The sequence below is a fragment of the Electrophorus electricus genome, chromosome 13 (assembly GCF_041902795.1).
Source record: "Electrophorus electricus isolate QZ-2024a chromosome 13, ASM4190279v1, whole genome shotgun sequence".
NCBI classification, from domain to species: domain Eukaryota; kingdom Metazoa; phylum Chordata; class Actinopteri; order Gymnotiformes; family Gymnotidae; genus Electrophorus; species Electrophorus electricus.
In genome coordinates, this window is record NC_137509.1 from 15,914,692 (window position 1) to 15,931,740 (window position 17,049).

The window sequence follows — 17,049 nt, forward strand, 5'->3', positions numbered from 1 at the left end:
AAGCTTGTCTCTTTTGTAAGGAAACCTGTCTGTGGCCTGTAGATGGCTCTACTCTGATGCTCTAATGTAGACATCTTTGTAACTTATTGCAAGAGCATAGGGAATACTGTCTTTTTTTTGTGCGTTTTGCTGTTTAGTAAGTGTTGTGTAGCTGTTTGTGCTTTTGCATTCAGGTGTTTAATTGCGGCATGAGCCCCACAGTAGACTGGTCAACTAGGACTATTTTCCATTTGAATAGATTTAGAGGAAAAGCCAACTTCATCCAAATCAATAACTTATATCCTCCTCTGTCAGTTAAACTCTAGTAAACAAATATACCAAAAGGTTAACCCTCATCCCCAAACTGGAACATTAATTCTTCTTTTAAATATGTGTCACACAAATTAAAGCTGTAGTGTTGCCCACTTTAAAAACTATGCAGTTTCCATAGTATATTAATCCAGTAAAGGCTCTAAACTCTCAGATGAATTATTTAAAGGTAACAAAGTTTCCTATATCAGCCATTCCTAATAAAGGAAGGGTTAACAAAGGAATGTCTGGATGACCTTGCATGAACTTCACTGTTTTTTTCCATGGCTTTCCAGTGGTTCACTCTCTTCCTCCAGTTTCTTTGTTTCCCGTTTTCAGTGACCGCTCTGGAGTACACCCTCTTCCTCAGTTCATTCCACCCATTCAGTTCCTTGTCTCTCTCTTCTGCCTATTCCCTTTCCATTTTTCACTTTGCTTTCTACACCTTTGTTTGCATTCCACATACAAAGCTTTGAACATTCACCCAATTATCAAGACACCTTTCACCGACACTCTGCAGCCTTCCTTCTCTCATAACAGCGCCTCCCTTTCCCGACTAGAACGCTGCATAGCGACCGATCTCAGAATCTGCCAGTGGGGGCGTGCCCACTCGTGCTCCTCTTCCTCCCTCTCGTGCTTTTTAGCTCATGGCCAGGTGCAGAGATGGACTGTACCAACACTTTCAGACCACTTCTGGCCGTTTGCTTGTTTGACTTTCTGTCCACCTGTATGACGTTACACTATGTGACTTCAGCAGCCTGTTGTGGCACAACCCAAAGCCTTCTCGCAAATGCCCTCAGCTACTTCAGAACCACACCGTCGAACAGTGCAAGTGTCAGTGGGTCAGTGAAGAGGGCATCCACCTGGGTGTGTTTGCTGGAGTTACCAGTGAACTCGGCCCAGAGCTTCCCATTCAGTTACTGTCCAGTATTTCTGATTAATTGCAGAATTTACCTCTTAAAGCAAATTACCAGGAGTCAAAACTGATTTATTCGTTTGTCGATTTATTTATTTGCATGTGTGCGTGCATGTGCCTGCGTGCGTGCATTCATGCGTCCCTGTGTTCAAGTTTTGTCTGTCATAGCAGTGCTCTCTGGTGGTGGATGTTGAAACTGGAGAGTTTGGCATGGTTTCAGGCGTCTGACACCAATGAGCTCAACAATCTGTGTTGGCTGTGACAGCCTCAGGGGTATTTGGGTGAGCAAACACAAGGTTTTTTTTTTGTGTGTGGCAGATCCTTGCATAGTTGTTTTTTAATAAATTCTTGCATGTGCAGGTTTTATCCATGTTTTTAAATACATGGTAAAATATATTTACATTTTTGTTATTATTTATTGGAACTGTTTTGTGTAATAGGATTTTTTTTTAACTACATTTGGTTGCTTTCTGTTGTTGGAATACAGGTCTTGGAAACACGTTCTAATCTTGGAATACTGGTCTTGCACACCAGCAAGAATGTCTTAGTAAACTAGATTGTTCTTGGGTTTGGGAGAATGGAATAACCTTTGCCTCAGTTTAAGTACATTATCTGAATTAGATTCAGCTGAAGTGATATTACAGGGGGCCTCCAATATTTTTTACATTTACAGCATTTGGCAGATGCCCTTGTACAGAATGACTTGCAACAGTACTTTGTAGTCTCTATCAAATACATATCCTCATGTCAGTGTTAAGAATACTATCGGGCTAAATAAATAAATGTCGATCAGCATGACTTGTTTATTAGTTAATGGATGTCACTCATAATTCAACATTTGTACCCAGCATTATGGCTAATAAAGATTTTTCCTTTGCTTGGGTGATGTTTTGTTTATTTAAAAGATTTGGTTGTTTTTAAGTGTATTTGTTTTAGATGCATGTGCATGAAAGATCTTTTCAGCAGGTCCCAGTAAACATTCTATTCATTTCAGGCAGCCATATTGGAACATCAGTTCAAGTGCATTTTTGCAATATTTACTATTCTTGTTCTGTTTGCATGTTTTGTTGATTGTTGTGGGAGGGGTTTGTGGGTTTTTTTCAGCTTTGGCTTCTTCCTCCTGTTGTTGTTTTTCTCACTCTTCTCTGCTTGCACTTTAGAATAAGGAAGAACAGTGAAACCCACTTCCTATGTCCCCACACAGCACCTGTTAGGGAGTGTGCTTAGAAGTATTATAAGAATATTACTTTTCTTTACTATTCCATGTTCTTCATCATTAAAATATTAAAGCTCCAGACTATATTAAATTATTTAAAATAGAATTTATATCACATCATGCAGTTTATATTTTTTAATGGTTATTGCAATAATTTTATGTTTCAATTAAATTGAAACAACATTTGTTTAAAAACTTAACCTGATGTGGAGAATTTACAAGTTGAAGCACTGAGCCACAGTGGTTACATACCTTGTGCATTGTCATATTAACGGTTCCCTTGCTCTCTGAATACATGTAGCTCTTGTAACTTGCCTGGTAGGGCAGCAGCACATGATGCTAGCAACACCTAGGTACTGGGTTAGGTTACCAGGCATCACACAAACGGTCATGTATATGATATGTAAACACTCTCTCACTTTAGTGTTGTTTACTCTTTGATTTAGCACGGAAGCAGGAGATCATCAAAGTGACCGAACAGCTGATCGAGGCCATCAACAATGGGGATTTTGAAGCTTATACGTGAGTGTCCACGCCCTCTGTCAAGCCACTGCCACAACAACTGAACACACATTAAAATGGCTCCTGTCTTCTAATTATGGCCCACAGGAAGATTTGTGACCCTGGCCTGACCTCTTTTGAACCTGAGGCCTTGGGGAATCTGGTGGAAGGAACAGATTTCCACAGATTCTACTTTGAGAACTGTAAGGCATCACTGGACTATTTCATTACTCAAAGAAAGTTAGCGTGTTTTTCAGGGTGCAGAAGTGAAATTTTTAAAAATGTATTTAGTTTTTATGGGGTGGGGGTTGTTTTTTGTTTTATTGTTGTTTGTTTTTGTTTTCTATATAGTTGTCAAAGTGTGTGTAAAAGGAGGAGTGATACTGTTTTCACATCATGGATTTTGCTTTTCAGCCACATACTGGCTTTGCAGAATAGCCAGCAAATATCAAATCAGTTAGCAATTCCCCCTGAATCTGCAGATGTTTTTTCATTTAATTTCTTCTTCCACCTCAGTTTGTAACGGCGAGCCTCGTGACCGTTTCCCGTTGTTCCTTCCCCGCCAGCTCTCTCCAAAAGCCACAGGCGTGCCGTGCATACTATCCTGCTGAATCCCCACGTGCACCTGCTCGGCGAGGATGCCGCCTGCATAGCCTACATCCGGCTGACCCAGTACATGGATGCCAGCAACATGCCTCGTACCATGCAGTCAGAGGAGACCCGAGTATGGCACCGCCGCGACAGCAAGTGGCAGAATGTCCACTTCCACCGCTCCGGCTCGCCAACTGTACCCAGCAAGTGAGTGCACTATGTGCCTGTTGCCGTTTGTGACATTGTGCCTGTGCACAGGGGCTCATGCGTGTGTCTGGCTTAAGGTGTTTTAGTAACCATAGAGATTCTCCGTGATTGCTCTAATAATTATTATCTAAAGTGCCTATGTAAAAGCTCAAAAATAAATGTCACAATATCCATATTAAAAGGCTAAACTTCAGACCTTAAAAGTCAAAATGGATCATAAGAGTGTTAATTTGGGGGGTTTTTTTGTATGTAACTACGGATATGACGTGTTTTTTGATTTTGCAGTTAATGAGGCCTCCTGAGAAGGGCTGCTCAAATGAAGACACTTCATGTTAGATGAGCTCTGGTCCCACCAACCAAGTGTCTGTCACACCAAAACCCCACCTATCACAGGTTCTCAGCCCTGTCAGTCTTGTTTACATATCGTCACTGCTGGACTTAGCCGACGCAGGGGTGGAGAATCAGTGAATCATTTTGTATCAGGATGTATGTATGTGTGTGCATGTGTTCTATTCACATGCTCTCCTCATAAGGCATTTATGTGGAAAGCATGTTCTTATTAGGTAGACTTTTATCTTTTTTTAAATGTTTAAATTTTCTATGGTGAAAAAAAGTCATTATCGCTGTTATATATTTGGGTGAGGTTACATCAGGAAATGGACCTGTCTATATATACAAAATTATACCAAGTTATAAGCGGTACACAGACACAACAGTGTGAAAAATCCATATCATTAGAGTGAATACTAATCTAGATGCGATATGTCATTGTCACATCAAGAATATAGATAGAAGCATAGCCCGCTCCTTTCAGTTTGGTTCATGTCAGTGCTTTTCTATATTTCTAATTGAAGTGCAATATGGCAGAAAAATTATGAATTTGACAAACGAGCTTGCTTTTGTTTTTGGTGATGTATAAGCCTTTTGTGAAGTTGTGTGAATTGCTATTCTTGCATTATCATTTTAGAGTATTGACAGTTTGTGATCTTAGTTTAAGCTTTGTTCTGTTCTGTTTACTAGGGCTTAGTGGGATTAGCATCAGTGGTGTTGTAATACTGACAGGGGGAACATTTTGGCAAATAGTTTGCTATCCTTTGTGTGTTAGCACATGAACACAGTAGAAAGACAAAAATATTTGTAACTGAAGAATGTAACAAACATGTACTACACCAATGAACACAATTGCTCAATCAGAATTTTATTTTGCTGACTTATTGTGAGAGTTTTATGGTTTTGTTTTCATTTTTATATTGTGTGCTAATCAATTAATGAGGTATTCTCAAAAGTCCTCAAATTTTCAATCCTTCATTGATGTAGTAACCTTAGGTCTGTTAAGTACTGCATGAAATGTCTTACTCTACTCCTAACTCATCGTCACTCCTTCTGGTAGGTATGTGTGCTCAGTATCGTGTGCATCTTGATGGTTCCTTGATCTAAGTCAAATAAAGTTTTATGCATTTATATTTCAGACATTTCCATTTAAAAAAAAAACAAAGAGGGGGGCATGTTTTAATCATGAAACTAAACTGGGTTCAAAAACATGTATGTTTGCAAAAAAATGTCACTGTTGCCATTATGCAAATGGAGCTGACATATCAATAAAAAGGCAATATTTAGGAATGTTCATAAATAGAACTATACTTATAGACTAACAAACTTGAAACAACCACAAACACTTTTTGTTGTTTTTGTTTTTTGTTGTTTTTGATGTAGGGGTGGGGGGATTGTTTATAATTTCCAGTGTTAATACAGAAGGAAATCTGTTGGGTCAGGATGTTGATGCTGGGTTTTTGTTTGGTTTGTTTTTGTTTTGTTTTTTTATCACATTTTTCTGTTCTTTATGATTTTTTTTTTTTCTAAAGAGGGGGTGGAAAAGCCCCATTGATCTTCAAACTGAGAAAAAACCCAGTGACACAAATTTGTACACTAAGGGCAAATGTGAGGACAGCTAAAGAGGGTATGTCAATAAAAGTATCAATAAAATGTGAAATTTGTGCAGCCCCTGATTTCTCCCTCATTGGTATTTATTTTTTTAAGATTCTACACCTAAATAAAGAAACATTGATTTATGTTTATGTATTATCTGTGCATTGATCAGGCTAATGATGTCCATACTTAATAAATCACATATACCTAATTTACAATTAGGATTTTCATTCAATTGTTTTACAGATTGGACTCCTAGCTTGGTGTTTTGGAAAACATTTCCAATTTTTATGGTTTCCTAAAAGTTGCAATTTCTTCTTTACAAAGTCCATGTTTCCATACTACTCCAGTGATCATAACAATGCATTTCAGGTGCAGAAGAAACTCAGGCATCACCACATGAACTACATGTCCAATTTATTATGTAATTTATACACTGCAGCTGCTGGTTTTTGATATTCACTTAGTCATTAATACATGCCCTTATAGATGGCCATATGTACGTAATCACCAACATGGAAACAAGATGTGTATTCAGGAAATTTGAATTTCATTTTTGATTACAAGGATGCATTATGACGAACAATACCAAACAGCATCAGTCCTGGACTGCATTTGCCATGAATCGGGAACAGATAAGTGACTGTTTATACTCTCTGGATTCCATTATTTTTCTTTTTAAGATGGTAATACATTTCAAGAACAGCTTTGCAGTGCTCATGCTACTTGTTTATTGTAAAAAGACAACTTGCTACTTGCATTAAGAAAACCACTGAGAACATCCACACATACACACATTCTCTATGGGCAAGACCAAATAAACAAAGAGTAGGAATAAATTGATGTTTGGAATAGATCTGTAATTTACCGACCACGTAGAAAGAGGTCTCTCTTCCCTTTTCACTTCTAGTAGTATTTGTCTGTGTCATGGTAAACTGAACAAACAACATTTGTCTGGGTTATGTGTTGCTTGTTTGCCTAGAAAGAACATTTTATTGAACACTGCAAAATATCGTTCAAGTTTACATTAAATTTGCAGTTACTGTGCATTTGCACAGTTCTATGCATAATTAAGTAAATTAAAGTACATTTTGAAAGTTCATGTTAGCTGAAAAGCATTTTTAATCTACAGGTTGATTTTAAGATACAGTTCTTTTCTCATATTTGGTATTCATCATGCAAGTGCCACTGCCACTATAGTCATGTAATTAAAAATTTCAATCAAAAGATTGTACAGTATGCTATTTTAAAAAGGTAAATAGCCATGATGCTGTGAAAGTAAGGGAAGCAAAAATATGAAACCATAAAAGATTGTTGCATCCTTATAATTGTTTTTATTTATATTCTAGTCCCAACGTCTATTCCTGTTAGTAATATATCAAAGCAATAATATATTTCAGACCTTTGCAAAAATTCACTTTTTACTTTTCACGTCTTGAATGGCCCTTTTTGTTTATATTAGTAATGGACTAGAGGGGGGAAACAATACTTAGGAAAATGGCATCAATGTGAGATTACCACTTTCTTTTATTTTACACCATTTGAAATATCAGAAATAAAAACAAATCAAATCAAATCCAAATCCACATTCTCTTTGCGTTCCTCATACATCTGATGAGCTTTGTTCACAGTGTTCTGAAACCCTCATTACTGTACGTGTGCCACTAATATGGGAAACAATTAGACTCAAGATCACAAGCACAGAAAGAGTCTTTTTTGAGAGTCACAAATGGAAACTCACCCATTAACAACATCCACCCTTTAAACAATTGTGAATGCTTAAGAACTGGACAATGTACAAAGAAATATAGATTAAATGAACAAAACTTTCATGATTGCTACTTTCACTTACACATACAAGGGGGTAGCATTGTTGTGACTGGAGGTTAACATAGTGAGGAAATACACACACTATACATAGTTAGGGCAGACCAAGTCCACCGTGCAAAGCTGTTGTGGCCTCATGAAAATATGTGGACGGACCAACAGAAAAACAAAGCGCATGAGTGGGGAACAGTTTGCCAAGCTTTCATTCAATATGACTTTCTAAATGCACATTAAAGGCAAGCATGTCAAAATCTAGTATTCAATAAACCATGGCAGCAGACTGGTGACAGTGATTTCACATTTATACTGAATACCAATTATTCAAGCTCATTCTGGTATTATGGAGAACTGCACAATAGCACTCATTCCATTTCTACACAACCTCAATACTGTCCCAACTTATACCTGCCTTTGTGGTATCTGGCAAACATGCCCTAGTAACAGATATTAAAGAATCGGTTATCTATCGAAAGCATCTGGACAGAATTTGAGTAAATGATTGGTAATATGCTTAATTGAAGTAGTGTGTTGGTGCAAATGTTCAGCAGGTACATGCTGCAGTTTTCCCCTTCATTTTCAATTGAATACATTTTATTTCATATTTACATGTCCTATGTTATCAGCTATCTTGCAGAAAGAGGTTAATGTCCAAGATGACCCTTTTGTAACATATTTAGGATAATGTTCATATTTTCTACTACAACAGTCAAAATAATTAAACAAGAAATATCACTGGGAAAATAAAACTGTCTTTGGTCACAAACAGAAAATAAGAGCAGAACTTGGGACCAATATCCAAAGAAGAGAAATTTAAACTTACAATCCATTACAAAGTGCTTTATTGTAATGGAGAAAATAAGATGAAATCTAAGATGGGGCCCTGAAACAGGGAAGGGGTCTGTCATGGTGGTAGTGAAGGAACAGAGTGATGAGCATGTGGCTCATAATCTGATATTCTGCCATGGTTTTGAGGATGCTTGCCGCACAGCGAGTATATGTGAAAAGCACACTTTGACTAGGCTGTGGAAAATGGGTTATTCTCGTCCTGCTTTTCCTCTTCTGTCCCCCCCCCCTCCGCCTCTCCCGTTTCCGGCTTGTTGGTCACATCCGGGGTGCAGTAGCGCTGGAGCAGTTGGTGCAGGTGCTGCTGGAGGTCATCAGGGCGCAGGGCCTCCGCTGTGTCTTCCAGTTGCTCCAAGTGCATGTGTTTGCCCTGGCCATCCCTCACCACTGTCTTCTTCTGAGTACATGTCTTATGCATGCGGATCCTGCAACATGCACCAGCATGAACAAGGAGAGTTAGCACACAGCGCTCGTAGTGCATACCGCTTGGCCATCTCAGCATCACTCATTTACTCTTCCTTGTGCCCTGGAAGTGACCTAATGCAATGCATTTTAAAAACCGTTTTTCTTTTTAATGATCAGACAAACGTTTACAGATATTAGCAAGTTCACTGAACACACACACAAGCATGTGTTTAAGCTTTACAGCCATAACTGGGAATTTCTACAACCTATAGTCCAGTTTTTTATACTGCAAACTTTGAATTGCGGCACTCATTGGGCCTGATTAGGGCTTTGAAAAGAGCATGTTAGCAGGTATTAAAGCTCTATTAGTTAAGGTTATACACTGTGTGCAGAATTATTAGGCAAGTTGTATTTTTGAGGAGTCATTTGATTATTGAACAACTAGTGCTCTCAGTCAATACAAAAATGTTAATAAACCTCAAACCTGAATATTTAAGAAAGTAAAAGTGAGGTTTTGGCTTTATTAGGAGAATATTTATGTCTGCATAAGTATTGGGCAACTATTATTGTGCAGAATTATTATGCAACTAAATGAAAAATGGACATTTTCCCCCCATTTCACTTGTTTATTTTCATCTGTTAAAGTTAGAATAAGAAAACGAACAACTCAAAATTTGCAAATAAACATTTCTAACATTTCAAAAAATAAATAAATAAATAGATAGATAAATAAGTCAACAACAGTCATAAGCCTTCCATTTATGCAGTCTATCTGTTGACAATCAACTTTTTGAGCAGCTGAAAACATAGCATCCCAGACACTGTTCAGAGAGCTGTACTTGTTTTTTTTGTCTTCTGTTTAAGAAGGACCCACAAGTTCTCAATAGGGTTTAGGTCACGCGAGGAAGGGGACCAAGTCATTATTCTTTCATCTTTTAAGGCCTTTACTGGCTAACCATACAGTGGCTATCTTCAACCCAAAAGGTCCAACTAGCTCATCTTGCTGGCGTCTGAGTCAAAGTGGAGCTCTGTGCCCGTTACTGATCCAGCGATGGGCCCAAACATCTGCTCCGGCAAGAATCACTCTCGTCTCATCAGTCCATAAAACCAGAAAAATCTGTCTTCAGATATACAACTTGATCCTTCACCTCATGGGTCTTGTTTAGTGGTGGTCAGGTTTCAGCCTTCCTTACCTTGGACATGTCTCTGAGTTCTGAACACCTTGTACTTCTGTGCACTCCAGGTAGATTGCAGTTCTGGAATATGACAGCACTGGAGGATAATGGCTTCCTGGTCACGTCACATTTGATTCTTCTCAAATCTTTGGCAGTTAAATTTGCATTTCTTTCTCAACACATTTCTTGCGATCCTGTTGACTATTTGCAACAAAGCGGTGATTCTGTGATCATGCCTCATTATTTTAGTAATTGTAAGAGTACTGCATCCCTCTGAAACACTTTCTACAATTGTTTAGTTTTCAGAGTCAGTTAAATCTCTTTTTTGGCCCATTTTGCCTGAGGAAGAGAAGCTGCCTAATAATTATGCGAATATTAATATAGGGTGTTGATCTCCTTAGACCACACTGTAACATGGGTTTGAACCCAGGTCGGATGAGTGATGATACCAACATCTTACTGGGTGAGCAACCATGCTCTAATGATGGTGGGCCCGTGTGCAGAACAGTTAGATCTTGGATCAGGTAAAACAAGAGGAAAAACAAAACACCATGCCAAGCGTGGAAAAAGGGAGAACAAAGGACACCACGGGAAGAAATGGCAACCACGATGCACTGGGGAAACCAAACTAAAACTTCCCAAACAAAACCAGAAAATGGGGAGGAACGTGAATGGCTAAGGGAAGCCTCAGGAGAGAGACAGACTCAAGAGGGAAAACTGGAGAGGGGAGGGGACGTGTAAAAACATGGACACCCTCACAGCGCAGAAGTAAGGTGTAGCACAAGGGGGAAAACTGGAGAGGACGTGTAAAAACACAGACACCCTCACAGCACAGAAGTGAGGTGTATCATAAGGGCTCACAGACCTCAATACCCAAAGTTACCGACTAGGAGCTTGGCTCAGAACTTTGGCAAAGACCCAGCAAAGAATGACTGGCTCACTGGGCTTATATAAGCTCTAGCCCAGCTGTTGGGTGTTAAGCCTGATTAATGGTATGGTTGACTCGAGGCCTCCCTCTGGTGGCCAGAGGGGGCCTCGGCCTGGTGCCAACCCTTACACACACCCTTCCTCATTCCACAAATACACATCACCTGATATGCTTACATCCAATAAGCATTCAAGTTTATACAGCTTGGAGTTGGAAAATATGCATAAAAATTATGCTATGGTCAAAATACTCTCTTGCCTAATAATTGTGCACAGAGTGTATATGCAGGAAATGTTACATGCCACACTCAATTTAAAATTCACTCATCGGTTACACTTTGCTCCTAAATCACACATGATCAAGTCACTATCCAGACCTTCTGACCACAGATCCGTCCTCCGTCACGATCTCTTTCTCCACTAAATGAGGCAAGATAACTTTCTCAAAGTCTCCTGCATAACTCAAAGCCTGGATATTACAGAACAAATATGAAGGAAAGCATTGAAGACATGAAAGAAACTGCTAAATGTGATCAGAAGTGAGGAGTATTTGTAAGTATAAAAAAACTAAAAGTATTTTAATAAATATGCAAGGTTTTACACCAAAATATCCCTGCTTTGGCAGAAAAAGATTCCTCTGTAAATTCATTCTTAAAATTAAGAGATAACACTTCAAGACATAAGAGAGACGATTCAAAGCTTAAATGTTCTATTACATTTGCTTCTATATAAACGTTCAATAGCATGATGATACGAGCCTTTTCAAAGTCGTCTTTTGCTGAGGGGAGATCTGCTGACAGCGATGGATCACCGATGTGCTTTTCCATCCGTTCCCCCTGCACCACCATGGTTTTGATGACCTTGCTGACTTTCCGACCTTGGACAGGCTCTACTTCAAATTTAGAGGCTGTTGCCCCACCAGCGGGTAATTGTTCCGAAAACGTCACCTGCAATTTGAGATTTCTTAGTTCTTATTGGCAGACCTCATCATGGGCAATACAGTATCAGCATACAGTATATTGCATTTTGCAAATGACAGTAGATGAATGCAGAAAACACACCCACCTCGGTCTGACCTCCCCCACTTTTTACCACAGTCCTTTTCACCACTTTGGAGAAACCATCGGTGTCATCCACAGCGATAGCTTCTTGCTGACCTCCCTCTACCATTAGGTCCACTTGCTCTACTCCATCCGCCGATACATACTTGCGGATTATCTTTCTTGTGATCTGTGTGAACACAAGAAAAGATAAAAGATTTGATACCTAAAATATGCTTTACAATCAAAGATTTACTGGACATTAAAGAATGAAAATTTGAAAAGTGAAAAAAAACAATGCAGTTATTCCATACTAAAGTGAGAACTATCATGTTACCTTTTTGACCACCAGGTTTCCATGCTCATCCACATATTGCTCCTCAGTCACTGCTTGAGAGGGAATCTCAGGCATCTCGTCCCCCTAGATAAAACAAAGTCAGTGTCAACTCATACTGTACAGTAGAGACATGTGGGGTCAAATAGAGGGGAATATTTAAAAAACAACAACAGACCACCCGACAAATAGTCGCCAAGTGCTAAATATACAGTTTATACACAGCCAATGTGAACATTAAAAATTATAATGTGCAACATGAATGGGTGGGAAACATTTATCTTTTGAAATGTCTGCTTCTGCCTGGTATCATCCACATCAGGCTTTAGAATCTACCAACTATGACTTTTTGCATTCTGCTCTTGGCACCAACTAACCAACCAGACACATTGTAACCTGATATTAATGTAAATAATGAAAAATACTATACAAGACAAATGGCTAAATTCCTTGCCTAGTATTTGATAAATAAAATCAGCAAGGAACCTGCCCTCTTGACCTAATAGGTCATTGTCTTATAACTTATCTAGAAACTTCCCTAGAGAGGAAACTTGTCATTAAGGGACCCTGCCCGATTGTGTGGATAATTAATGCTTGGTTGCACATTGTGTGCTGCCAGACTCACTGGGGGGGAGTAAAGCAGAAAACCAATGTGTGAGCTAAGCTAGACTTTACTAAATTACATCAGTACCTCAGTGCATAAATAGTCCATATAGAGTTCAATCTTGCACAATAAACAAGACGGGGAGAAACAGGACCTAATATTATAACATGCACATCCAAACAAATACCTGGATTATAACTCTGCGTCGTACCACTCGGGTAGTTAACACCTCTTCCTCTGAGCTATCAGACAGCAAGCCTAGCTCCTCTGCTATTTCCTGAGAGTCGAAGATGCATCACTGGTATCGAATAAACTTTAGGCCCATTTTTTTAATGTTTGCATGTCAATGCATGCAAAGCCAGTGCACTAATAAGGTTCCAGGTTTCAAATTTGGTCCAAGGTGCATTATGTAAATTACTTGCTATAATAGCTAATATTTTATTTTTATTAATTATTGGACTCAATATACTGAATTTAAAACAGGTTAATTACTGTGTAAGTATTGTTTAGGGTTAATGTACATACAGAATGCACTATGGAAATGAGGGCCAACCAAAATTAATTCCAAGGTGTTAAAGGGAAAAAGCAACAAGGTATCAGGTCCAGAAGTCCAGCTACAAGTCCAGTCATCTCGCTGTCACATAGACAATGAGTAATTTCATTTGTAATAATATATCACACCTTTAAAATGTGATCAAATTTGCATGCGTGCAGACAAAAAAAAAATTTAGTTTTGTAGAGGTCAGGACATGAGCTTGGGATAGGGGCTTTCTGCATTCTACCTAGAAAACAATAAGCACAAGCCACAGTTGCACTCATGCTCAAAGGCTTACCCTTCCTAGAGCATCATCGTCATCATATTGGGCTTCCTCCCTTGGAGGTATCTCTTCAGCATAGGGGTGTTCACCTGCATATCCATAAGGGTATGCCATCTTTTCACCATGTTCATCTATGTATTCCTCTGACTTAAGAATGAAGGGCAAATCAAGTTCCTCACCGCACCAGGATATAAGATATTGGTTATCCTCTCTTTCTACATGTTCTCTTAGGTTGGAGGTATATTTCAAAGAGTCAAAGCCTGGGCTACTTGGCAAAGATGGAAGTTCCTCAACCTTGTAAATAGTGTCAGGCACATCTAAAAGTTCTGATTTCACTTCTGGCTCAGATACATCTGAAAATGTTTGTTGGCAATCAAAGAACTCAGGTTCTGACTCTAAACTATCTGCATGGGCAGGGCTTTTTTTAACTTTCAGATCAACATCCAACAGCCTAAAGTCATCTGTAGGTTCTGTTGATTGTTCAGATATCTTGAGTTCACGAGTCATTTCCTTGGAACTAGGCTCCAATGTGGTATCACTGGAGACCAGTCCTGGCTTATCTCTATCAAGGGTTGCTAATGTTTTCTCAAATTCTGAAAGAACCTTCTGGAAGTCAGGGGAAAGCTGAAGATAGTCAGTGGCCCCAACAAGCAGATTTTCAGTAGATAATAGTGAATGTGTATAAGGCTCTTTGTCAGAATCCGATTCACTAAAGACAGGCGAAAGAGGACTCAGATCAGTTGCAGTGCTTGCAGATAGTGTCCTCAAAGACCTTAAAACCACATCTCTGTAGGCAGGAGGGGTATCATTAGAACTAAAAATGGGTGAAGCGGAGCTGCTTAAATTAGGTGTCACTGTTCTATGAGACTCTCGCAGATAAAACTGGAAAGGAGTTGTATGTATCTGACACGGCTTGAGTGATTTGTTGAAGGATGTCATGGGATGAACATCTTCCAAATCAGGACTAAGAAATGTGTTTCCCTCAGGTATACTGAGTAGAGACTTTGTGTCACTTATACCTGGTTCTAGGGATGATTCACTGCAGAAAGAAGATGAAATTAATTTTAGCTTGTGTTCCAAAATGGCCACTTTACCACAATCTTGGACTATTGATGAGCTTTCCTCACTGACAGTGGCATCCTTAAGCAAAGCAGTAGAACATGGGGTACCTTGACTCAGAGTTAACCCTTTTATAACCTGTGCTTTGAACTGAATATCCTTTTCTGAAACTTTGTCTTGAAGAGCCTGAAAAGGAATTAAGGTTGAGCATCAAATCTACACTGTGGCACCATTTGCTTTAAAGAACATGCACTGATACTCATTTTTCACAGTCATGAGATCAACTGAAAATGCCTTGAAAGCCAAAAATCACACAGAATCTCTTTACAACAAGCCATGCTTCACAGACAATGTGAAACCTCTCTCTATATGTATATAAAGATTAGTAAGTTAGCCAAAATCCACCACACTGTCTGACAATACAATCCATAAGGGTTATTCATTTAGGGCTGATTTGTTATTTGGATCCAGAAGAATGAAAACTGATCCTTCCACCATGTCACAAATGTTAAAGCATTCCTCCAGTACAGTGACATGCTAAGCTTCTTACCCCTGAATCGGATTCCTGACACTCTAGTTCCTTGGTAGTGTAAGAGCTTTCTTTAATATCCTCTTTGTCCTGAAACTCAAATTCTTTAACTTCAAATCCTGCTGTTTGATTATCTCCTTGAGTGCTTTTAACAACACCATCTCCTTCATCATCTGCTGATGGTTTCTTTACTTCCTTGTTTTGTGAATGCAGTTCCTGTCTGCATTCAATGTTCTTTTCCACTGATACTGAGAAAACGTCTTGATAGGAAGGTAATGTTTCACTACCACTATTCAGGTCATCATTGAAAGACCTCTGGGACTGTTCTTTAGGCTCTGCCATTGTTAAATATGATTCACAGATGGTCACAGTTTTTGGTCTATCCTTTTCAGCTGACACAACATGGAGCAATGCAGCATTGCTTGTGGTGTGAGTTTCCTTGACTTGCGTTACAACTTTATGTAAAGATGTTGCCAAAACTGGGCTTTCATCAAGTGAATCTTTGCACTGTGTTTCAGATGTTACTGACTCAGGGGATTCTGGGCAGTAATCTATTTCAAATATCAGAGAATCAGGTGTAAAAGCATGATTAGATTCCATCTCTAACGCTTCAGGGGATGGGCATCTGCATGCAGACTCAAATGAAACAGAGAAGGGTGAAATTGATTCAGAATCACATTTGGATATCTCAGAAATAGGGGATATTGGCCTTTGCTCAGTGTCTGGTTCTACTGATTGTGAATGCATTGAGTATGGATTTTCCAAAGGCACCAAAGTCAAATCAAATTCTTGTAAATCAGAGCTTATTGGTGATATTTCCATTATACTTGATTTATTTGTCACTGACAATGGCCTAAACTGAAATTCATGCTCATTTGGAACTGGTAAATAGACTAAGAAGTCAGGTATGGGAGAATCAGGTGAAAGTCTTCTGAATTCATTTATAGAGCAAACTGAATCTGGTGAAGATGGTCGGCTTTCAAAGTGTACCCACCCTGTATAAGGCAATGCAGGCATATGCATGACTACTGGTGAATCAGGTTCGAGATGTCTGAATGCATTTAAGGATGTAACAGATTCTGGTGAAGAAACTCTATGGTCTGACATTTCTATATGATATTCATGTTCCAGGGGTGTGTACAAACCTAAGGAATCAGGGACTGATGAATAATTTTCCTCAGTAAATTCACAAGATTCCCTAGCTTGCTTCCTTGAGTGCAATAATGATGAACTTATGTATTCTGTCTGATTATTATGAGATACATGCACACTATCAGAGTCACACTTGGAAATTTGTGAAGTCTCAAGTGCATCAGATAGTGTCTTACCATATTGGTCTGTGATGCTGACTGACTTGTCTGTTGGGCAACAACTCTGGACAATTTCCATTTTACAGCCAACATACTCAAACATGCCGGTTTTAGGAAAGAAGCTTTCACCCCTATATTGGGGGTCATATATATGAGTTCTAAGGCTCAAAGGAACAGTTTTGTATACAAGTTTGTATTGAGGCACCATTTGGACAGTCTCCTTAAGCAGAGGTTCAAGTTTAGTTTCAGATACTGCTGGATCACTTGTTGAATGGACAAAGTCTCTTGAAGTGTGCAATCTATCATCTTTTATATGTATGTTTGACTGTGTTAGCTGAATGTTCTCTGGTGAGGAGTCTATAAATAAAGGTCTGTTTTCAGTCCATGGGATTTCCCTTACTGCAAAGTTTTCAAAAAATGATGTACCTGACATTTCCCTGCATGTGGTATCTTCTGTTGGGTCTTGTGGCCAAGGTCTACAATCAGTAATTGGAGATGAAAGCACATTCAACTCAAATTCTACATCTGATGTT

At 39.0% G+C, this 17,049-nt stretch overlaps 2 protein-coding genes across 36 annotated transcripts in view; one reads left to right on the top strand and one right to left on the bottom strand.

Moving 5' to 3' along the window:
- camk2d1 (calcium/calmodulin-dependent protein kinase (CaM kinase) II delta 1) overlaps positions 1-5,725 on the top strand; it is a 47,586-nt gene extending 41,861 nt beyond the window's left edge. For 6 of the 8 annotated variants that reach the window (XM_081694824.1, XM_081694823.1, XM_027013116.3 and 3 more), the window contains 4 exons: positions 2,867-2,942; positions 3,030-3,124; positions 3,488-3,719; positions 4,005-5,725. In XM_081694824.1, the coding sequence (XP_081550950.1) occupies positions 2,867-2,942; positions 3,030-3,124; positions 3,488-3,719; positions 4,005-4,008 (407 nt within the window). In that variant the 3' untranslated portion in view covers positions 4,009-5,725. Of the gene's footprint in view, positions 1-2,866; positions 2,943-3,029; positions 3,125-3,487; positions 3,724-4,004 lie in introns of those variants that run through there. The other 2 variants (XM_081694826.1, XM_081694827.1) reach the window with 1 other exon arrangement.
- A 320-nt stretch (positions 5,726-6,045) lies between these two features.
- The window catches only part of ank2b (ankyrin 2b, neuronal), a 123,414-nt gene continuing 112,410 nt past the window's right edge, over positions 6,046-17,049 (bottom strand). For 23 of the 28 annotated variants that reach the window (XM_081694806.1, XM_081694808.1, XM_081694805.1 and 20 more), the window contains 7 exons: positions 13,634-14,863; positions 12,988-13,077; positions 12,200-12,283; positions 11,888-12,052; positions 11,581-11,769; positions 11,200-11,291; positions 6,046-8,740 (listed from right to left, as the gene is read on the bottom strand). In XM_081694806.1, coding sequence (XP_081550932.1) covers positions 8,488-8,740; positions 11,200-11,291; positions 11,581-11,769; positions 11,888-12,052; positions 12,200-12,283; positions 12,988-13,077; positions 13,634-14,863 — 2,103 coding nt within the window. In that variant the 3' untranslated portion in view covers positions 6,046-8,487. The remainder of the gene's footprint in view (positions 8,741-11,199; positions 11,292-11,580; positions 11,770-11,887; positions 12,053-12,199; positions 12,284-12,987; positions 13,078-13,633; positions 14,864-17,049) is intronic. The other 5 variants (XM_081694813.1, XM_081694822.1, XM_081694821.1 and 2 more) reach the window with 3 other exon arrangements.